The sequence below is a fragment of the Micropterus salmoides genome, unplaced genomic scaffold (genome assembly GCF_014851395.1).
Source record: "Micropterus salmoides isolate LMB-PRFRI ecotype aquatic unplaced genomic scaffold, ASM1485139v1 Ms_hic_scaffold_14, whole genome shotgun sequence".
NCBI lineage: Eukaryota > Metazoa > Chordata > Actinopteri > Centrarchiformes > Centrarchidae > Micropterus > Micropterus salmoides.
The window spans coordinates 25,609,846-25,632,274 of record NW_024040485.1 but is presented as its reverse complement, the minus strand read 5'-3'; the positions used below and the strand labels follow the sequence as shown (position 1 = coordinate 25,632,274).

The 22,429-nt window shown below is 39.8% G+C and overlaps 1 protein-coding gene across 2 annotated transcripts in view; it reads left to right on the top strand.

The window, feature by feature from the left end:
• The window catches only part of slc6a9 (solute carrier family 6 member 9), a 79,282-nt gene that overhangs the window by 41,328 nt on the left and 15,525 nt on the right, over positions 1–22,429 (top strand). For both annotated transcript variants that reach the window (XM_038718759.1, XM_038718760.1), the window contains 3 exons: positions 16,968–17,124; positions 19,655–19,786; positions 20,417–20,693. In XM_038718759.1, the coding sequence (XP_038574687.1) occupies positions 16,968–17,124; positions 19,655–19,786; positions 20,417–20,693 (566 nt within the window). The remainder of the gene's footprint in view (positions 1–16,967; positions 17,125–19,654; positions 19,787–20,416; positions 20,694–22,429) is intronic.

Here is a 22,429-nt window from a genome sequence, read left to right as displayed (position 1 = left end):
CCCCACTTTATTTTCTGGCTGCCTAATCATAGATGCATACCATTTTGCTGGAATTGGCTTCTGCTTTAAGGGAAGAAGAGAGGGACTTATTCATATGTGGCTTGACTTGAGGACATGTGTGCAAAGACGTGATCAAAAATTTGGATGCGATGTTCACATCCCACAGTCTCTCAGTTTCTGAAACTAGGATATGAAACATCACCAAAAACCCATTAATAACCACAATACAAGTGTGAATGTAAGCATAATCACTGGCTCTTTAAATGTTCCCTGTCCTGGAAGAGCTGTCAGTGAAGTCTTTCATCTGTGGCAGCTTTTGTTATACAGACCAAGGTACTGCAGGCTATTTTCTGGAGGGATTACACTGTGGTCATGTACTAGTTTCTTTGTTGAGACTTCATTTGCATAATAACATAGAGGTCAAGTTGCAGAGTCCCTCAGCCATTGTGAAACATCGTTACTGCAATTTAATTTTTAGTGACATTTTACCTCACTGATATTGACATCTCATGATGTCTATTTTAAATGTAAACATGCAAGCTTTGAGGTTATGTTACTGTACTTGGAAATAATTAGCAATAAGTTACCTGTTTCAAGTTTTAGACGTTCCAAGATACAGCATTATGCACCTAGGGTTGATTAAAACCAGAATACACTCACATCACCAAATCTGTACGAGTCAGGGACTGTTATAGTCTGAAAAGTAAGACTAAACGTACCATGTGTGACGTAGTAAGCAAAAGCAAACCAGTTTAGCCAGTTAACTTCAACAAGCATCAAGTGCAATGAAGTAGCTTAGCGCCAAGCGGCTAACTGAGGAGAACAGATTAAGCGAGTGGTTCCTATATCTGCACAATTGCAACACCGCACAGCAAAAGACTGCAACAGAACCAAAATTTTTCCCACCTGGCTAACAAATAACAGAACTGTCAGCTAACAACTAACATGACAAATAAAATTTCTTCCTTTATGGACTGGTAACGTACCTGGGCATTATATTGTATAGCTTAACATAGCGTAGCAGTATAAAGTTACTTGACTAAGCACAGGACTTTTTAGCTTTTGATCAATTTTTAGGTTTATTGTTTGTTTCATGTTTAATTTTATAAGACTGAATTAATGAATTGGCCATCAATTTTTAAGTTAAGTTATATTATTAATTATTAAATAATAATAATAACGGGGTCCACATACCCAAAATTTAGTAATCAATACAAATACCAGTGAAATTATAGATTCTCGATACCAAAATTAGATACCACAGTGAAAAAACAAAAACATGTTGTTGATGTCCAGGACACGAGAGGTGGTTTGATGTCAAAATATTCATACATGAGCAAGCTAACTAATTCATTTTATTGGCAGTGATTTGAGATTTCTTTGTTAACAAACAAAAAAGCTATTGACAATTGAAAAGGATTGTATTGCACTTTTAAGACGCTCCCTAACTCCGACGATAGAGACAGGCGTATTCGATCGATTCGGTTCTTTGCACTGCCAACTGCATTGTCAGCTTTGGTGATTTTGAGTTGATCAAAACTTTGAAACCTCTGCCTAAATTAACTCTCCAAAATATCCTAACCTGAGAGAAATCTAAGCTATGACACCGGGCTACTGAAGGTAACAGCTACAAAAACTGACAAATAAAAGAAAAAATTAAAAAAACAATACTATAAAAATTTTATATTAACTTCACCCCAGTATCCATACACAACAGTGGAGTCATGCTTTCACAATTTTGGCATCGACTTGGTACCGAAGTATCGGCTCTTGTGACATCCCTAAGTAATATTATATTATTTAATATAAGTATTGATACCATTTAAACCCTAATTCCCACCAGCATTATTAAAACAGTCCACATTCTTCAGTAGTGAGTTACTGCTCTAACCAGCACACATTTGCAGTGCAGTGGTGTGACTTTTTGAAAGAAGGAGAAGTTTAAGCAAAACTCTGAAACGAGGTAGGGAGAAAAGGCTGATGAGGCTTATTCATCAGCTTTGTCATGGATTTGTAGGAAGCAAAAACCAGGGGAGAAAAGAGCTGATGATGAGGCTTGTTGAGGCAGCAAGCTCACCATGTTAGCAGGGGAAAACGGGGTGGGGGAGTGATAATGCTTGTTGAGGCTGCATGTGTGTGGTGTGTGTGTGTGTGTGTGTGTGTGTGTGTTTTCACACTCTTGTAGAAGCAGCACACTTGCAGTGCAAGGATTGAGTGCAACTGTACAGAGATGATGCTTGGTATTGCTGTTTTAAGGGAAGAAGGCTAAAACAATGAGGAAAAACAAGAGAGCAGGAGAGAGATAGATGACAGAGTCTGATGCGTATTTGTATTAGATAAAGAGAAAGAAGGGATAATAAAGCAGTAACTGCCACTGAAGTGTACTGTACAGTAACTCATCCATCACAGGTGTGATAAAAACTTGAGTCTGCGGATGTCATTCAGTAATATGAAAACTCAGCTTCAGAGCTTCATAAATGTCTTCTTGGTCATCTTCTTCAAACGCCTGGCTCACTGAATGTTTTAATATGATCTTAAATCGAGAACAGATATTAGGTTGGGAGACACTTCCCAGGCTCTGCACAGAAAACATAGAACAACGGCAATTATAGATTCCTAAATGTGGCCAATGTTACATCTTCATATTGCTTGTTTTGTCCAACCAGCAGTCCAAGACCTAATTATATTCTGTTTACTCTCACTTAAGTCAAATAAATTAAGGAAATCATCACATTTTAGTTGGAACCAGAAAATGTTTTTTGCTTGATCAAACACTTTATGATTAATTGATTTTCAAAGTAGTTGCTGTTCTGTTCATCAAGTAATCCATTAATCGGCCAATAATTTCAGCTCTATGATCAACAAAACAAGCCATAAAATAAGGTCAGTTTCAGCTTCATAGCTGATATCGTGGAAATTCTGCAGCTTGAACCCAGCATTCACACACCATTTGCTCACACTGCTGGCTCTTGTGCATGCTGAAAGATGTGTGCGCTTCTGTTTGTGTGCATGTTTGTCTCTACATGTTTGTGTGTGGGTTAGTGGGAGGGTGTGTGGTGGTGAGAGGGATACAGGTGAACAGCTTGCGAGGGCCAACAGTTCCGCAGGCAAGTCTCGCGCATCACTTGACAGCCATACCCGATGAAGCCCTACGCACAAATGAACTTGTTAAACAAATGAGTGAACAAGTGTGTGTGTGTGTGTGTGTGTATGTGTGGGGGGGGGGCAGCACACGACTGCAGTTAGACCCGCCTGCCTGTCTGCATACATTAGCCATCCCTGCCCCTCGTCCCTTTGTTTCTTACTCTTTTCTTTCTCCCCTGTCTGTCACTCTGTCTTTCTCTCAAAGAGCTCTCAGTATCCGTCTCTATTTCAGTCTGTCTCTTCCCAACTCTCGCGTTCACTCACGCTCATGTAATCCTATTGTTTTATTAGGGAACAGCCTATTTCTGAATTTGATTGGGAGATTATCTTAACGATGCTTTGACAATGTGCTGTCACCGACAATGGACAGTGAAAAAGACTGTCAAAAAAGATTGGTCCTCTGTTTAGAAGTGGTTACCAAAAATATAAGAATAGACTCATGGTATTTACATGGATCTTGCATGTAGTATGCATACACAGACAGGACTAAAAATCCAGTGACAATTGTTAAATTGGTGATCATCTTTCCCAAAATAAAACCATCAAATCACAGGACCTGCACACATAAGTAGCATTATCTATCACACATAAATAAACACATGGAGATGTCCCCACTTCTATGCATATGTAGAAACTCACACAGTCACAGACCCGCCCCAGATCCGTCAGTGCAGGAACATATCAATCCCTAACCACACGCCTTCTGACCCTTTACCCCCTTCCCCCCTTACAAATACGTCCCCACCTCCTTTTTGAGGATTCTGGTCTGGTAAGTTTTGTGCTATAAGTATCACAGAGATAGAGAAGTTGGTTAGTCAGGCAATTGGGACCATTTGAGAGGCTGACGCTGCTCTTTCAACAAGTACCTTACCATGGAAAAGAATATCAAGGTAAGGAGCTGAAAGACACAGTTGAGGATTTTAAAGGTGGAAGTAGTGTGTAGTCGTTTAATGTAACCATGGAACACTGGTAGCTTACGAAAAGGCTTGCTTAAAACGTGCTGCCAATCAACATATATTTATAGAGAACGGAGCTAGATCTTTATAAGATTCCCTTTGGATTTCATTTTGACTGGCTAAATCTTGTTTTGCATTTGGGCATCTGAGTTACAAACTGGCCTCCTGTCCACCTAAATGATTTGCAGGTTTGGTTTTACAGCCAAGTCACTGACCAATAAGTGACTGAGCAGCTTGATGCCTGTTTTAGCTTACTGACATGCAGACAAATTGACCTGCGGTTCATGTCTGAACTGCCTTTCTTAATTGACTCATTGACCATCTGTTCAAACACGATGTCTTACACCTACAGTGCATATAAAGCCTAGATCCAGTTGAAATTAATTGAAGTTGAAATGTGGTGTCAGAACTGATCTCAAATGCCACTTGAGTGACTATTTGTGATCAGATTTCACTTCCCTAAGAACAGTTGTGTGGAAATGCTGCCAAACAAAAAAAAAAATGAATGGGACCTCAGCCAGGCAGCTAGACAAGACAATTTTGGTGGTTATTTGCATAATGGATAAAACAACCAAGTAAAATTCAACTTAAGGCCAAGTTTTTGCAGAGTGTAAACATATCTAAATAGATACTCTATTTGAGACATCATATAAATGCAAGTAATTATAGAGAGTTATTTTGTTCTTGAAAACATTATGCAATTCCGCCTGTCTTTTTGTCGGCTGCTAATAAATATATATATATATATATATATATATATATATATATATATATATATATATATATATATATATATATATATATATACTGAGGTAGTCTTTATGCACAGATAGGGGTACATAGTTAAAAGCTAGTATATCCACATTCCACATCCACATTTGCTTTAGTCTCATGTGTGAACTGGAGATGCCTGACTTCCTGAGTGACATTTTCATTGTATGCAGTGATGTAACCTGGTAGTGACCCCTAGCTTCTGGGCAACTAGGGGTCAGCCTTCATCTGACAGGGCTCAACTTACTCTTCTCCTCCTCCTCCCTCCTCCTCCCTCCTCCTCCTAACCCATCCATTGGTTTCAATTAATAAGCCGTGGAGGGAGATTTATTCAGTCCCTGCCCAATGGGATCCTTTGGTATTTGGCCCCAATGGTAGCAGGTTGAGAAGCCACAGTCTACACTGTCTTTAGGCCCATTACTCTCACCTCACAGCCCACTCATAATGAGAGCTTTGAGCGGCCTGTTTTTGGGGGGATCCGGTGGGCTTTTTGTACCATAATAGCAGAGTAGATTTAGTCACTGCAGACAGACATGTTTACTAAACTCTGTGTAGGTGGAGTGAGGGAGATTATGTGTGTCACTTTGAATAACTGAGACATGTTTTTTGTCTGGGGGAAGTCTGCTAAAGGTCGTAAAATGTTTTTTTGCTTGTCTCGCAGCAAAAGATCACTTTGGACTGCGTGTGGTTTTACTCAATGGGTATGTTGGACATAGTGTTTCACACTTTCTGGTTACATTTATTTACATGATTGGGATTGGAATATGAAAGAAGATTGAGCAAAATGGAATGGAAGGCATGGCTCTACACGAATCACTGGTTGCGATGTGACGAGTTGCGAAATGGACAGTGAAGTATTCATGTGACAAACACCCAATTTGCACTGGATAAAGTTTTGTTCACATCTGGTGTTTTGCGTTCAGCTCCTGTCCTGTGTTTTCCTCTGTGCAGTGGCTTCCTCCTGATTCTGACATGTTTGAGACAGTACTTCCTCTGCACACACTTTCTGTTTGTTGTCTATTGTCAAGATACTGTCATGACTGTCTGATGCAACACAAGTACATACATCAAAGAGTGGTCCTTTTCCCAACTGACAGACTCTACATACCACCTGAAATGCAGTAGTAGTGCAATGAGATCAGATTGCTGGAGCTGCATTTGAAGCTCCTCGTGTGAATGGAAATGACCCACTGACTGCATTAAAGGTCAACTTTGTAGTGTGCAGGTGGTTGACAAATACATGTCTATATTTCAGCAGCGGTACCTTATACTGTCACCACATCTCTCACCTCCAGTTGCTTCACCATCAGCAATTGTGTATTTTCTTCTTTTAAAAAGAAGATGCAGGTTCTTACAAATAATATCAATTAAGACCGGTATGAACTGCAACCCATCTGGATCTAGATGCAATCTTGAAATACAGTTTGAACATTGCCATAGACCCCTGTAAACACACAATGATCTGACCCTTTCCCTTTCAGTGTTTGGACAGATGTCTCCAGACAAGACATTTCCTGCATCTCCTTCCTGCTTCACCTGTTTTCATCCCTTTCTCCTTCCCACGCTATCCAGCTCCATCCCAGTTCCACATCTCATGTCAGTTTGCCAGTTAATAATGCCAAAAGCAAGGTTTTGACCCAGGTTTCTCATATTCCGCTATGTGAGCACAGCTCGGGCCTGTTTAAACAACAAAAAAAAATGAATGTCACATGTTAGCACATTACATAACACATTTTGTTTGAGTTACTCATGCTTTTTTTTTTATGAAGGTTTGGATCAGGTGTGATTTTTCTCTTGCACTCTCCTATCCCACCCCTCACACAAAAAAACAGCTACCTGGGTGGAAACTGTGAACGCGAGAATGTGAGAGAGAACATGAAACTAGCAGAACTACACATTATATGGTATTTATTTCATTGTGTTTAATTAAAGTGTATGTATAAAGATAAAACTTCCAGCAGCACATGAAAGTTGTGGATGTTTTAGACTTTCAGTTTCTGCTAGAGCTATTGCAGGACTCTAAGATGTCAAGAGATGTACATTAGTAATATTGGGTTGTTGGATGATGGATGAAAACACTGGAGCTAACCTCTATCTATATTGGTGTCTGTTACTGATCAGATATCCAGGGTTTGAGCCAAAGCATGTCATTGCAACAATGACCACTTTAAAACATAAAATGTCACTTCACAACAACCTCCCATCACCTGATCGCTATTCATAAAATCAAGGGCAGTATTAACTTTACAAGTTGACTTTTAACTTGTAAATCAGTGTAAAACGATTTAAACTACGAAGTGAAATGCCACCATTTCGATGTTAAAAAAGTTAGCAAAGTTAACAGAGTGTAAAATCTGTCAGTCAAACCATAGCGTTAGCGACTTTTTGTTTCACACGGGAAATAAACACTTGTCTCTTGGGTGAAAGTCCAGTTTCTGACCCACCCATGCACCTCGTTATTTAGACTTTTCTGTTATTTATATTAGACCTTATAGGGTTTAAAGGAGACCTATTATACTTCTTTTCCAGTCCTATATTGTAGTTATGTGACTACTGAATGGCAGCTTTGCGTGATTATTCAATGTTCAAAAAAATAATTTTCTGTATACTAACTCTTCATGTAGGCCTTCATTTCAGCCTCTGTCTGAAACAAGCAAATGACCATATATGGAATACCGGCTCCGTCTAGCTCGCTGTGTGGTAGAACGGAGCCGTTGGTTGAAAAAGCTGTTTCAGACAGAGCTTTCAGACCAGGAGGAAATCTGAGGTTTTTGCTCACAGGGTTTCTTTTAAATACTTTTACCTCATTATTTGAAGATGTGACCATGTTTAACACGAACATCATACACTGTAACATTGTAGATAAGTCATAAAATATGGAAAAGCAAAATAGGTCTCCTTTAACAATGGTGCAAAAGGACCAGTGCCTTGAACTATGACGGCAAAGGGTGCCATGTGCATTGGTACCAGAAACCGAATGATGTAAGCTTAGGTATTTGATGCCCTGGAAATGAGAACGGGCTGTGATATCTGATAACTTTCACAGTAATTGTCAGACATGATATTCCAACAGGTTGAGATCATTTCCTTAAATGGAAGACTACATAGAATCAAACATTAAAAATAATTAAATTTTTTAATGGAATGAGTAGAGTAGTGAGAAGGTAATTTTAACTATCACAGCATTGTAGTTATCATCACTAAATGTGAATTACATTAATATGGTCTGTAATTAAAGGCTAAACTAAATATATTTCTAAGATAAATTCTTGTATCATGTTAACATTATTTTGAGATATTCACATGGTCTTCAGTTTTCATAGTATTGTTTATGGATGCAGCACTGACGCCGTAGAAAAGTACTATTGGAACTTTTTGCCCCCCTCTCAGTCAGTCTTGCTCTAACATGGATGATTATTGCTAGAAATCACGGTAAAGTGAATTTTGCTTTTGAATGTGTATATGTATAAATCTATGTTTGCAAGTGCAGACACTTGCATGTGTGTGTTGTATGTTCAGTAGTATTTCCAGAGAACAACTGTAAGATGTCATAGATGTATTAAATGATAACTGGGTAATTAACTGTGGAAACCAGACGCGGGGTACATCCGTGGAAATGACCAAACTATATATAGATGTCACACTCCTTCCTCAGTATAAAATCCTATTTATGTATTACATTGCTAAACCCAAGCAATCACATTTCTATTCTCATAACCATTACTCTGGATTCTTTTAGACACATCTGACAATTTGGTATCTAACCACAAATGTATTTGTAATGAGATATTTTTTGCTTAAAAAAGCAACTCAAACTTACGTTGAGGGAGACTTACATATGTGCACAGAGAGACATCTTCCCCTGAGAGGGGGAAAGAGTAGTGAGCTGTCAGTAAAATGCCATCGCTCTATAGGAGGTATCGCTAAATACAATTATTTTAGACAGGAAAAATCACGCACAGTCAGCAGTTGCACAATATTAATAAATCACATTTTGATAGGCAAGATTATCAGGCGTTTGCAGAGATGTGCACTATAATGTTTGCCTTCTTGTTGCAGTTGTATGAAGAGTAGTAACGCACTTTTTTAAAAGCTCTGAAAGTAACCTAATAAAGTTTGCAAGAGACGCAAAGTATCCAGGGAATTTTCAATATAAGAAAAGTGCTAATATGTCATTTTTCAGATGTCTGCTCCCCTTTTTCATACTGTGCAAACTACAATTGTATTTTTTAACTGAAGTTCAAAGATAATCATCATAGGTGGCGTAAGTAAGGTAAAGTACCTCAGGTGTGTGTTTTCATGAGTTAAAAGGAAGTTATAGTTCCTTCTTCACTGCAGGGGACAGTGTCTATTACAGACATGGCTGCAGCTGTCAGGAGACGTCGGTTTGAAAGGTTTGTGCTGCTGTCTGTCAAACTAGTCCTGTATGTGTGTGTGCGCATGTGTGAAATTGTGTGTACATCCTCCATTAGTGTGTGTGTGTGAGTGCAATAGTATGTATTCTGTCTCCGAAGCTAAAGTGCTCTCTTTGGACTGTGAAAGGAAGGAGGATGGTTATATATTAAATGATTATGTGAATTGATCTAATAATACATTTATCAAAATAACGAGGTTGTGATGCAGAACGCCAAGGCAGAGCAGAGTGGGTTGAATGGTTATTCTAAAAGTACACTGAATTACAGAAAATTGAGGCAGGTAAAGGTCAATACAAGGATCAGCAATTTAGCCACAGCAAACAAAAACCAAAGGAGCAGGTAAATACTCCTAGACCAATAACCAAGGCAGAAAGACCAAAAGGCAAACAAAAACGGAGCAGGCAAGAATACAAAATCTGGGACAAGTGTCTGTGGAACAGAATAAAGGAGCTGGTGATCTCTGGCGGAACAACCAGAGGGTCGGACCGGGGCGAAGCAGCAGTCCTTAGGCAGACGACCTGGGTGCAGGACTGAAGCTGAGCTGGAGGCCTCTTATAGGTGGCACAAGGGCAAAACAGATGTACAGAGCAGTTCCAGAGGGAAACCAGGAGGTGGGACTGAAGGGCTTAGCAGGTCTGAGGGCGACCAGGAGGCTGGGGGCAAAGGCAGAAACCCTCTGGAGGCCATGGGCAAAATCGGAACCACAGGTGGTTGTGTTCAAGGCCGGTAAAGTGTCTAGATGCCGGCTACTGGAGTGCAGGACTAGAGGCTGGTGACAGAGCAGCCAGACTGTAAGGTGAGCCAGTGTAGCCAGGGAAACAGGAGGTTGCTGAAGCACAGGAGGAGGCTGCCCACTGGACATAAGGAGCAGGAGTCGGCCGGGCCGCCAACTGGACACAAGGTGCAGGTGTTGGCCAACTTGGAACCAGGAGCAGGTGTCCAGCTGAGTCTCTCGTGCTGGGCAGCACAGTCTCTGGGGCACTGGGCAGTAGGACTTCCACAGCTATGGGCAGCAGTGAGTACAAGGAGCTCGGCTGTGGCGTGGACAAGGAGCTGGGCAGCGCTGTGAACAAGGAGCACTGAGCAGCATGATGCCCAACGACGGTGAGAGCCACTCTTCCTTCTCAAGGGCTTTCCTGAAGGTGGCAAACTGGCAGAATCTGGAAGAAAACTGGCTAGTTCAGGACTATCCAACAGTTTATCTGGGTAAAGTAAAGTAACACAAGACACACAATGAAGGATACTTTCAGAATAAAACAGGAAATAAGAAAACTCAAACCAAAACCCATGAGAAATAGTGCTTAGAGTTTGCAATATTAGATATCACAGTGTTACTGTTAATACATTTTCACACAGGTACGACTACAGCCTGTGCTTGTTGTCAGCGAGCTGCTCCTTGAGAACAGTTATAACGTGAGAGCGTAGCTTAAGGGAAACTCAGCAGTAGTTTTTGGAGGGTTAGACATTAATTCCTCCCACCTACAAATGGTAGAGCATTTATTCCCTTCACATTACAACTGCAGATCTTTTGTAGAGTGACACGTTTTGGGGTAAATCACACCAATCCCACCTAATGTCATTTCCAGTCTGAGCCTGCACAACACAGATCAGCATTTCTCTTTGCATTTATATTTTAGGTACTGAGCTGGCAGCCTTTTCAAGATCAGCTTAGCAGAAAGAAGAGTTAGAGACTGTATTTTGTCAACGACCGTGAGATTATGATTACAGAATAGTGAATCACTTGTCCACAATATTACCTTAGTAAGGATGTACTGTTTGTGATAAATATACGGCACCGACAGGCTCACACTATAATGAGACTCCTGCAAATCAGAAACATATCAGGAACAGGGACAATATTTCAGAATGAGAAAAGGTGTGCCGAGATAAAAACACCTACCTATCTAAAATATAGATCTGGTGATGGAGCAGAGCAGTCAGCTAATCAGTTCCTGTCACACTGTCATTTCTCAGCGGTCAAATAGCAAAATGTGGAGTGATAGAACCTGTAAAATTGTGCAGACACAAATGCCCCATATGAATGCCAATGTTCTTCTTAAACTTTGTAATTTGACTTTGAATGACAACACTACATTGTATTCTGTATCTAATAGGGGCTATTTAACAGTATTTTTGTAGTTTCTACCTGAGTCTTGATGGTTTGGAGTTTAGTGTTTCTGTTTGTACTTTCAGTAGGCCTTTTTACCTTCAGCGTATCACAGCTGTGTTAAGTTACTAATAATGCAAACGAAACCTTTTCTGCTGTTGCTGCTTCACATTAAAAACTTTCCACTGGCAGAGCAGCAGGATGCTTTTATGCTTTGTGAAGAAGTTATAGGAAATGCAATTTGTTGAGCAGAACTTAATTTGCGGTGTTATTATTAAATAAGAATAGCTCTAGCTAACCAGATTTGGAGCTACAGTATTGTGCGCTAATTTGTCAGTGGATCAGTTTTAACATTGCAGGGACGAAAAGAAGCAGCAATGTAATTAATGACATGTTAGAGGTGTGAGAGCTTGTCGCCTGCAGGCCTTTTCAGCTCAATGTGGTTTGGAGCACCCCTCCAGTGGAAAAACACTTGCACCCTGTCAGCGCCGCTTGACTGCTCCCGGCCATTCAAGGCATATCTCAAACATTCTGCAGGTTATGCGCTTCTTTATGGGTGTCTTTAAATCCTGGGTTATCTTGTGAAATATCTGATATCTTTGGAAATTAGACTAGATTAAACAGCCATGTCCTGCAAAGCTTGCATGATCAGTGGGTCTATGTATAATTGTCAAAAAAAAGGGACGGTATCCTGATTGTCAGACTGAATGGGCATTTGATTTTACTGTTACGTTTGGTTGGTAGGGCTATGTCTGCCCTTAAGAGTCAGCAGCGAATAACATATCAGTCCCATTGTTGTCACTTAGTTGACAGGGACACAGTAGCAGTTGTACGGAGCATATACCATTCATTTATGTTGGTCAAAGAACTTCAGACTTTTATTTATCTGCAGTTCGTGAGTGACAATTATCTGTGAAACATGACATGGATCTGCATGTAAGCAGTACCCAATTAATGGCTGTGAAACACTGTCTAACTTACTAATCTGTTGCCAAAATCAACATGTCTTGCTCTAAATCTGTGTAATAGGGTGTTTGTTTTGTTCATTTTATTAGTCCTGAAGCAGCAACCAGGCAGAACTATAATAAGTCAGAGCTGTGACTCAAAAGTGACCTTGGAAAGAGAGCGAAGTTGCAAACTAAATGGAAGGAGAGACAGGGGGCATGTGTTGTCTTATATAAAGCCCAGATGGTCCCAGAGAAGCACATGACAGAGAAATGATGGGATGGAAAAATATGGAGAAGGGAGTGTCTGTCTGTCTGTCTGTCTCTCTGTCTGTCTGTCTGTCTGACCAGGGGGCACCCAGGAGCCAACCCCGCAGGCTATAACACCTGGGCAGAGAGAGGCAGACATCGAGGTCAGTCAAGGGAGAGAGATGTCATGAAAAACACAAAAGTTCAACTTTCGCCCAGAGGGTTCAGCCAGTCAGGTGTTTGATGCTTCTCAATTTCTATGGGAGTAGATTCAAGACCCTGTCATTCACCTTTTACATATCTTCAATCTGTAATGGTCATTTAGTTTTAGTTGAAGAACTGTCAATTGTAAAAGTAAAGGCTCTGTGTTTTATAGCACCTTTCTAGTCTTCCAACCACTCAAAGCGCACACTACATTTACCCAGTCACACACTGAGCTTAAGTACTCAAACAGAAATTAACATTCACACACATTCATACACCGATGGAACAGCCATCGGGGGCAATTTGGGGTTCAGTATCTTGCCCAAGGGCACTTTGACATGGAGCCTGGAAGAGCCAGGGATTGAACCGCTGATCTTCCGATTAGTGGGTAACCCACCCTACCTCCATAGCCGCCCTGTGTTTGTCATCTTCTAGTTAACCTAGCCTCCCAGAAACAACAGCTCTACAACCAACAGAGAATGTGTGAATTTTTAAAGATGAAGAACAATGAATGTGTTCTCTGTAAAGAGATATTGAAACAACAGCAAACATCTCTTTGTTCTGAAAACAATCATAGAATGGTTAAGTAGCAAAACCACAGCATTGTATGCTATAGATCACACTAGTATTATTTTTGCCGTTTTTTTAGAAAACACAATATTGTACCTATTTATAATGAAATTCAACGCTGAGTCCCTGAATTTAATGAATTTCAAATGTGCCAAATATCTCTATGAATTATTAGAAAACAATTTCACCAACAAAGTCTTAGAAAACTAACTAGATCACTTAGTCAATCTTTTCTGTCAATCACCGAATCAAGTAATTGACAAATTGTTGTCACATCTGGCAGCTACCGATCCTCTTAAGTAGGTCAGTATCTGATCCACCGGATGCTTTCTGGAACAGTCTGTAACAACATTTAGAACATAAAACCCTTTATAACATCACCGTGGCAATTTTTGGCTTTGAGCTGAGTTTTAAGCTTGAATTACAGTGTATGTAAGTAGCTTTATATGCTGCTGTCAAACTGGCAGAAGCTATAATTCTGATTACTTCTGACCGATACATGCATTTTTTTATGCTAAATATATTAAATGAATTGCACTGTGCCTGATTTTCACTGTAAAATTACACCCACTGCACATGTCCTCTCCTTCTTTGGAATTCACTCACTTTGCTATTGAATTTAAACTCCACATAGATGACACTGTGTGCCCATCCACAATATGTCAGGTTGAGTTTAGAGCATGTATACCAAAGATTCAGGGTGTCATTACTGTTCCCAGTGTTATCTCTCCTTTCTGTCTGTCAGATTGTAGACCTGAGCCTAGCTGTCAACCTGTGTGTTTATGCATGTGTGTGATCTTCAGAAGGCTGGTTGCTGAGAGGGTGCAACAAGAACACACACAGCTGCACACTGCCTGTGTGTTTCTGACGCTCCTTTTCCTTCCAAAGTCAACTCCAGACGGAGATGCCGTAATGTGCGACCCGCTGTGATAGAGGGCTCACTGTTGGGGGTTTCTACTCTCACACTGCTGTGACCGTGGCCTCACTCTGAGCATCTCCTCACAAACAACACATTTGTTTGTTGATGTTCCTGTTTGTCCCACTTGTAGCCTCCACTCCTGTGCAGAAAAAGGTCAAGGATGCTGGAAAAATGCTCTTTGTTTTACCCTCCTGACATGCAAGCACAGCTAGACTCAAAGACAAACTACAGAGCTTTTGGGAAAACATTGCAGCTGTTTGTTTTATGTGGTTGTTGCTGTTTTGCTGTCCGATATATTTTTTTTCTCTCTCTAGTCAGGCTTGGAGCTGCCTCAGTGCTGAACTACAGCAACAGTTGTTGTTTTTGTTGACATATTGTACTGATGAACAAGATGTCTCACTCTTTGTCGGAAGTAGTGCCTTCATTTGGGAGAGGTGGTGCTGAGTGTGCGTGTGTGAGTGAGTGTGTGTGTGTCTGAGCAACGTGCCATCACCAGGATTGTCATTTGAAAAAAATGTTTTAAAGCGAAATTAACAGTTTGCTGCAAAGAAGGAGAGTGTTTCTATGAACAGTATTCACACTTTTGTCAGACTGAAAGCTGTTTTTATTGAAAATAAGTGTTATTCATTCATTGAGCCTCTGAAAATCAGTCTCTGCTAAACACAGATAACATAGGCAGCATGAATGAATTAATGAAGTTTTAATATTTTACTATGTATTCTACTATGCCTAGCCTGCATAGATTTTTAAGACACAATAAATTCATATGAGCCCGAGCAGGAGTGCAGCATCTACATTTTCAACCATGAAAAAGTCCAAAAATACAAAAATAAGCATTCACAATAAGATCTTTATTTTCCACAAAAAAAAAAATTGTCATCACTGAGAAAAGCATTTATTATATAATAGTGGGAACAAGTAACAAGTAAATACTCCATTGTCCATCTGTAAACCAGAATATTTCACGGTTTAGTAAAAGCATTTCTATTTTTTTCCTATAAAAGCATTTATTTTGTACACTAGCCTTCAAAAGAAAATGGGACTCACTTTCCACTTTACCCAAAGCACACAGCTCACACATGTTTTCCGTAGTCCGTACGTCCTATTCTCATGAACGCGATATCTCAGCAATGCTTTGAGGGAATTTCTTCCAATGTGGCACAAATGCCCACTTGGACTCATGACACTTGGATGGACTGATTAGAATTCATTTGTCAAAGGTCACTGTTACCTCACAAATCACGTTTTTGCCATTACTCAAGAATTTATGCCTTAATTATGGTTGCCGATTTACAGATATTTAATGAGCGATGAAGTGATAACATTTTTTACCCAAAAGGTCAAAGGGCAACTTCACTGTGACAACATAATGTCCTGGAAAACCCTTTTTTTCTAATTGTGACCTGTTAGTGAGTTTTACCTACAGCTCATGTAAAGGCTTTACATTTAAAAATGCCAGTAGAAAAAAAAGCACCACATTTTGTGTAGCTATACTTTATAAGAATCCATCTTTACGTAGTAATCAAGTACATGTGTACCTGTTTAGCCAGTACACCTATGATAGTCCTTCATTAATCAGCTCAACAATGTATATTCACTGGGATCATACCATCAATGTAATGATAATTTCAATTTAGCCAAAAATACACGTTATTAATATTCATTCCAAGTTTTCACAACATATATGAGTCCAGGCAGACATGGATGAAAACTTGACTGGTTGGTGGAGGCATACAACAGTGTTGTGATAATCTAGTTTAATCTGCCAGCTTCAATGGTTTGAGGAAGAATACCAGCTCTCAACTGTGTAGCTAAATATCTTTGACATCTAGCCAATCAAAATGTAACATGAATATGCACATATGTCCTTAATTTTGGCTTTGACTAAATATTTTTAAACAGTTGTTTTATAATAATAACTTTTACAGAGTTAATACTATAACAGAAATTCCTTTAGTTATGCAGCATAACCAAAAGTAGATCATTTCATAATCTGTGGATTGCCAGAATGGAAGAAAATATATGTAAATAATCAAGATCATTACTTTACAGCAAGTCTAGTCATCTATGTTTGCAGTTTTGTACTGTTTACAAAAAGAGTGCACAAATGATCAACATTAGCAGTATTTAGTTTGCCACTGAGCACGAGTGTCTTCATGTGCACCAATAAAAACACAGACAGACAGACAGCTATAGCTGAGGTTACGGAGGTCAGGAGAGAGGGACCATCTGATGCCAGCAGATGGAGTGATGGAGGAAGGGAGGAGAAGAGAAGCTCGAAATCAGGACGACAAGACCAAATGCTTATCGGCTGATCTTAAGGCGCTGATTTCACTTTACATCCTGTCTGCTCCAGCGCTCCCACCTTGTGCTATGGGGTAGAGGAGATAGTATTTTACAGAAAATATTTACAATGAACCGTAAGTGTTTGCGCGGCACATGAATAATACCCTTCCGATGCAAAGATGTTTATTATTTACCATCATTGGATGATACTGATGAAAATAATAATTTAACCATCAGAATCTGATATGGGCATATACAGTCTTTCAGGATGCTCTTCTAATAGGTGTGTTTTAATGTGCCCAGTGTTGTTGTTAAACCTGCTGCAGCAGCTCTATCTCAGGAACACAGTAGCCTTCCTGTCACCTGAAGACACCTCTGTTTCTCTCCCTGTCTTTGTTGTAGAACGGAGCTGTTCCAGGCGAGCCAGTGACGAAGGATGAAAACTCCCGGAGAGGGAATTGGGGCAACCAGATTGAGTTTGTCCTCACCAGCGTGGGCTATGCTGTGGGCCTGGGCAATGTCTGGAGGTTTCCCTACCTCTGCTACAGAAATGGAGGAGGTGTGGATTTTAATGTATTGATTTATTAGTGGTTGATTTTGTTATTGCATGTAAATTGAGCAGAGTATAGTTTAAGTACTTTAAGTACATTAAAAAAGACATGAAAGGAAGGTGTACTGAAATGGAGAATGGTTCTAAACACTGCACAGAACAAGCTAACTTATTAGCTGGTGACTAGGGAAATGTATGTATGCACGCTTGCCTTGCACAAGAAGCTCTCCAAGGGTGGGCAATTAAGTTGAATCCTGAAAGAATTAAACTGTCTGAACAGGCTGGACTCAAATCAGAACACACACTACAGTAACACATTTTAAACAGAAGAAAATAGACTTTCAAAACATGTAGACTATCTGTAAGAATTTAAAGCACAATTAAACACTATTTTTGACATAACAACTGCAGCACTGTATATGGTTGACTCCCAACAGTTCTCACAAAACCTAGCATGTAAAAACAAGCCCAAAGAGTGCATACAATATACATTTACAGTATATATGCACCAGCTATATTTGTGTGTAATATTCAAGGTTCTTCTTCACTAGCAGATTTCAAACTACTGAATTACTACATCTGTTTTCTCCATTAAAACTTAAGGAAAGTCTCAGCTAGTGACGACTTCACTGATGTGTAAAACGGTTGCTGGGAAATAGTTGTTGTCCTGTTAAAAGCAATCTAATACTATGTAACCCAGAAGTCACAGTAGCAGACGCAACTTTATGTGCCTTCCAAGTGTAACAGTTTAAGGGGGGAAAACAATACATTCAAACCCGACTGTAAATCCTTTTTAAATGTAGGCATGGCATTGCTTTTTCGTGCATGCAACGAAAAAAGTGTATTTCAGCGTTGTAGTCATGCAGTTTAGAAAACAGGAGAAAAGAGAAATCTGATGCATCCTTACTGACTGTATTTGGTCATAGTCTCAGCTAGTCTAATTGTGAGGTATTCAGAGTTGATAGTCTCACGTTTGTTTGAGCGAGCCTTCGATTTTAATCAGTGCAGCTGTCTTTACCAGCCGCGCTTTGGCTCACACTTCATGTGCATAACTCCAATCCAAAGCATCTTTTTAAGCGTAACTACATTATTGTTTAGTGGGGTGTGAATGCTGTCAAAATGTGTGCGAGTGCATCAAATGCATACAGCTGCTGCTTCCTGCTTCTGCTGACGTGCTGCTTTCGCTATACAGCCACTGTAGGCTATTCAAGGCATAAGAACGTGATGAAAATAAACTATACACAAGCTCGGTTGCTGTCAGTTTGTTTTGGAGTCTTTCTTCCCTCTGTTCAGATGCATCCCAAAAACTCTGGATTGAGTTGACTAAAATGTGTTTTAAATAGTACTATACTGTCTGAGACCTTTCCTTGGCATCTATCCCACTTCAGTTCACATTTACGCTGCAGATACAGCAGTATTTTGGTTTAGTGTTATACAGACCTGCATTCCCAGACAAGGACTCAGTATATTGAGGCCAAACATTAGCTCATGCACAGCTGCAAACAATGCAGAGCATACAGGAGAGCTGAGCTTTACCACCAACTCACACAGAACGATAAGGTTTTGTTATTTTACAATATCAGCTGGTTGCACCGACCTAGTTCACATACGGAAAGTCATATGAAAGCGCACACACACACACACACACACGTTGCCTATAGGTGACTGTCTGGTTTCTAGTCCAGTCTGAACCACCAGAGAATTTCTGCATCACTGAATAGACTCAGCTGCACATGCAGTGACCTCTCTGCTCACTCAGGGAAGATTACCATGACAGATGAGGTTAATTTATTTGTTTATTTACTTTCCTTTCTTTTTGAGTTTTTTTTATATTTCTTCTGATCACATGACATGTCTAATTTATATAGAAATTTATTGTCATGTAAATATGTAACTTGCAGACATTTATATATAATACATATTGTGGAATTTTCTGTAGTTCTCTATACCTCATTACTATATGTATTTCTAATTGCACCAATGATTTTAAAGATAACATGTGTTGTATTTGTCTTGCTTACATGTGATTTTTTTTTGTAGCTTGAAATCTACAGAAGCGCATTTCATTCCCCAAAGAAAAGATTTTATAGACACCTTATCTTGTAATTATGAGAAAATATGTCATAATTAGGAGATGCACTTTCATATCATATCTTTACAGAGTACTTCATCATTGCCAGCCAGTTAAGTCAGCCAACGCAGCAATATTAAGCTAATACAGTATCTGATTTCCTTTGCCTGGTAGTGCCCTATGGACCAGCTGCCCCCATATTTTTAAACTTTATCATGTTCATCTAGCTATACATTATTTATTATCTCAGTCAGACAACAGTATAGGATATAACTGGACGTATATTCCTGCTAGGCATCTATGTTTTGTCTGGACAAACACAAAAGTGACCTCGCATCAGCAGTGACATTGATTTTTCCCTCCAGATACTTTTTCATGGCCCACTGTATGTCTCCACACTGTTCATCTGCAACTTCCAGTCTTTCAAGGCAGTGACTAAGTACTTGCTCTATTCTCTTTCCGCTCCAGGTGCCTTCATGTTACCATACTTCATCATGCTGGTGTTTTGCGGTATTCCCCTCTTCTTTCTTGAGTTGTCCTTCGGTCAGTTTGCCAGCCAGGGGTGTCTGGGAGTGTGGAAGATCAGCCCTATGTTCAAAGGTTAGTGTCAATGTGTTTGTGTGTTTGTATAAATTCCTCTTATCTGAGGTTTTTGATAAGGGTTAGTGTATGCGTGTTTGTGTACAGTGGTTCTGGTGATTTTTTTGCACTAGTGATCTCAAGATAGAAAGATCACAATCTTTGCCATCACCCAGGACTCAGAAGAAGAGCCATAGAGTTCTTGTTATGAAAGGATTCAGTGGTGTGAGTGTGAGGTGAGTTTATTGTAAAAGATCCATAGTCAGCTGCTTGTTATCATGTCAGATTACCTTTGGTTGATATTATTATTTTTTTATGGAAAATTAAAAAATGCCACTACTTACTATGTGCAGCTATGACCAAATTAGATGTGTTAGCAGCAGGAGAATAACATACATAATAACCACATAATGCTTGTCTGTTGACAAAGTTACAAACCAAATTTCAAACATATCAAAAGGTTCCGAGTCCAAAACAACTATTGTAAGGCTGCAGCATCTAGCATGATGGTGACACATCATGTACAGTGTTTGCTGTAAACCTGATCTGTTTTTATATGCTAAATACATTTGACCTTGACATTAAACTTGACAAGGCTGTCATTTGCTAAACTACTGTTTTTTCTGCTTTCCTGTCTTTTTCTCCCTGTAGGTGTGGGCTATGGCATGATGGTGGTGTCCACCTACATTGGGATCTATTACAACGTGGTCATTTGCATTGCCTTCTACTACTTTTTCATGTCCATGACAAACTTGCTGCCATGGACCTACTGCAACAACCCCTGGAACACACCGGACTGCAGTGGGGTGCTGGGCAGCAGCCACCAGCTCAACGCCAGCCTGGCTAATGCTACCACAAGCCTGGTAGCAGGGGTGTCCGAGGCAGTCAACCGCACCAAGAGGACCAGTCCCAGTGAGGAGTACTGGAAGTAAGTCTCTGCAGTACATCAAGGAAATTTAATTTATTGAAAAGTGAGTACAAGTGATGGCCATTGTGTGGGATTCTAAAGTATGAGCGTTATGGTAACTCAAGATGCAGGACATGGTTAAAAGACTATCTTCATCATAGGTTCAGTGCAGCAAGGGTACTACACTTTGTTTTGCCAAGTTATGCAAATAAGCTTGTTTTTTTTTTTTATTTGGAGTCCTATCATACTTGACACAGAGGTCAAAATTTACTTGCACCTGTAAGATAACCTTGTCTCAAACATGTGTCACATTTGCAGAAAGAATTTAAATATTTGAATTAGATTTGACTGAAGTGCTGCAGCTTCTTAGCATCGTGGGTCAGCAGTGACATGCAGGGCGCTTTCCCATATTACCATTATTCAGTCTTTGGCACAGCTCATTTGAATAACAACAAATCAGCGTTAAGTGCTAGACCATGTGTGAAAGTTCAATGAGGGTGTATCCAAGTGCAGCTACTATACAGTAGGTACAGCTGCACTAAAAGGGAAGAGAAAGAAAGAGGTGATAGGAATGAGAGAACTGTAATTGTTTGATTGCTCACTGTGAACTATCTCAAGTTGTCACACCTAAACAAGGAGAGCTGCTGTGTAACCAACCAATTTAATGTGTCAGAAGCACAGAGATTTATTCAGTCTTTTTACAGCAGCCTGGTGTGGTGATGGTTGCACATGACTTATGCTTAGTGAATCATCGTGTGTTGTGTAATTGTAATCGGTGGTTTCTAGTTTTGCGTGCATTGTGTTATGAAGTGGAGGCACGGACCAGGATATCTTTGGAGGCGATCTCTGTTTAATCTCTCTCTGACAACAGATATAAATACACAATCATCTGGTCAGTTGTCATGTTACAACTTGCAATTGGCATGTTGACTGCAGGAATGTCCACCAGAGCTGTTGCCCGTGAATTGAATGTTCATTTCTCTACCATAAGCCGTCTCCAAAGGTGTTTCAGAGAATTTGGCAGTACATCCAACTGGCCTCACAACCGCAGGCCACAATCAACAACCTAATCAACTTAATACGAAGGAGATGTGTTGCACTGCGTGAGGCAAATGGTGGTCACACCAGTTACTGACTGGTTTCCAGACGCCCCCAGACCCTCCCAATACAGTGAAACTGCACATTTTCTGATCTGATCTGATCAGCATCTTGATATGCCACATCTGTGAGGTAGATGGATTAAAAAACAAAAGTGTTGCGTTTAAAATTTTGTTCAGTATATTTACATAGAATATTGTGTAATTATAATATTACATACCGGTATTTGACTCTGTTACATAATGACGTGTAATTGCATTACACACATTGTCTTTGCCTATTAAATTTGCATTAAACTTATATTTTCTATCTAAATGTGTATACTGGTCGGTTTTACTCTGATCATCAACACAACGCAGCTATCACCGCAACAAACAGTGACATGCTGAAAACAGTCCTGCTCCTCGGATGTCTATACAGCAGTGCTAAGGCAGATGTGAAGAGGTGTAGGTTGTATAGTCTACATGAAGATAAATTAATTATTATCCTCAGTGTTGCATGCACATACATACTGTCATTAAGTATTATTTGCATTTCAAATAACACCCACATGGATCGGTATGAAATTTTCACAGTATGATCTTAAGCAAAAATATCATGGTTTCATGGTTTCGCGGAATTGTGATTACAGCTCCACATATGATTTTTAAATATCTGGG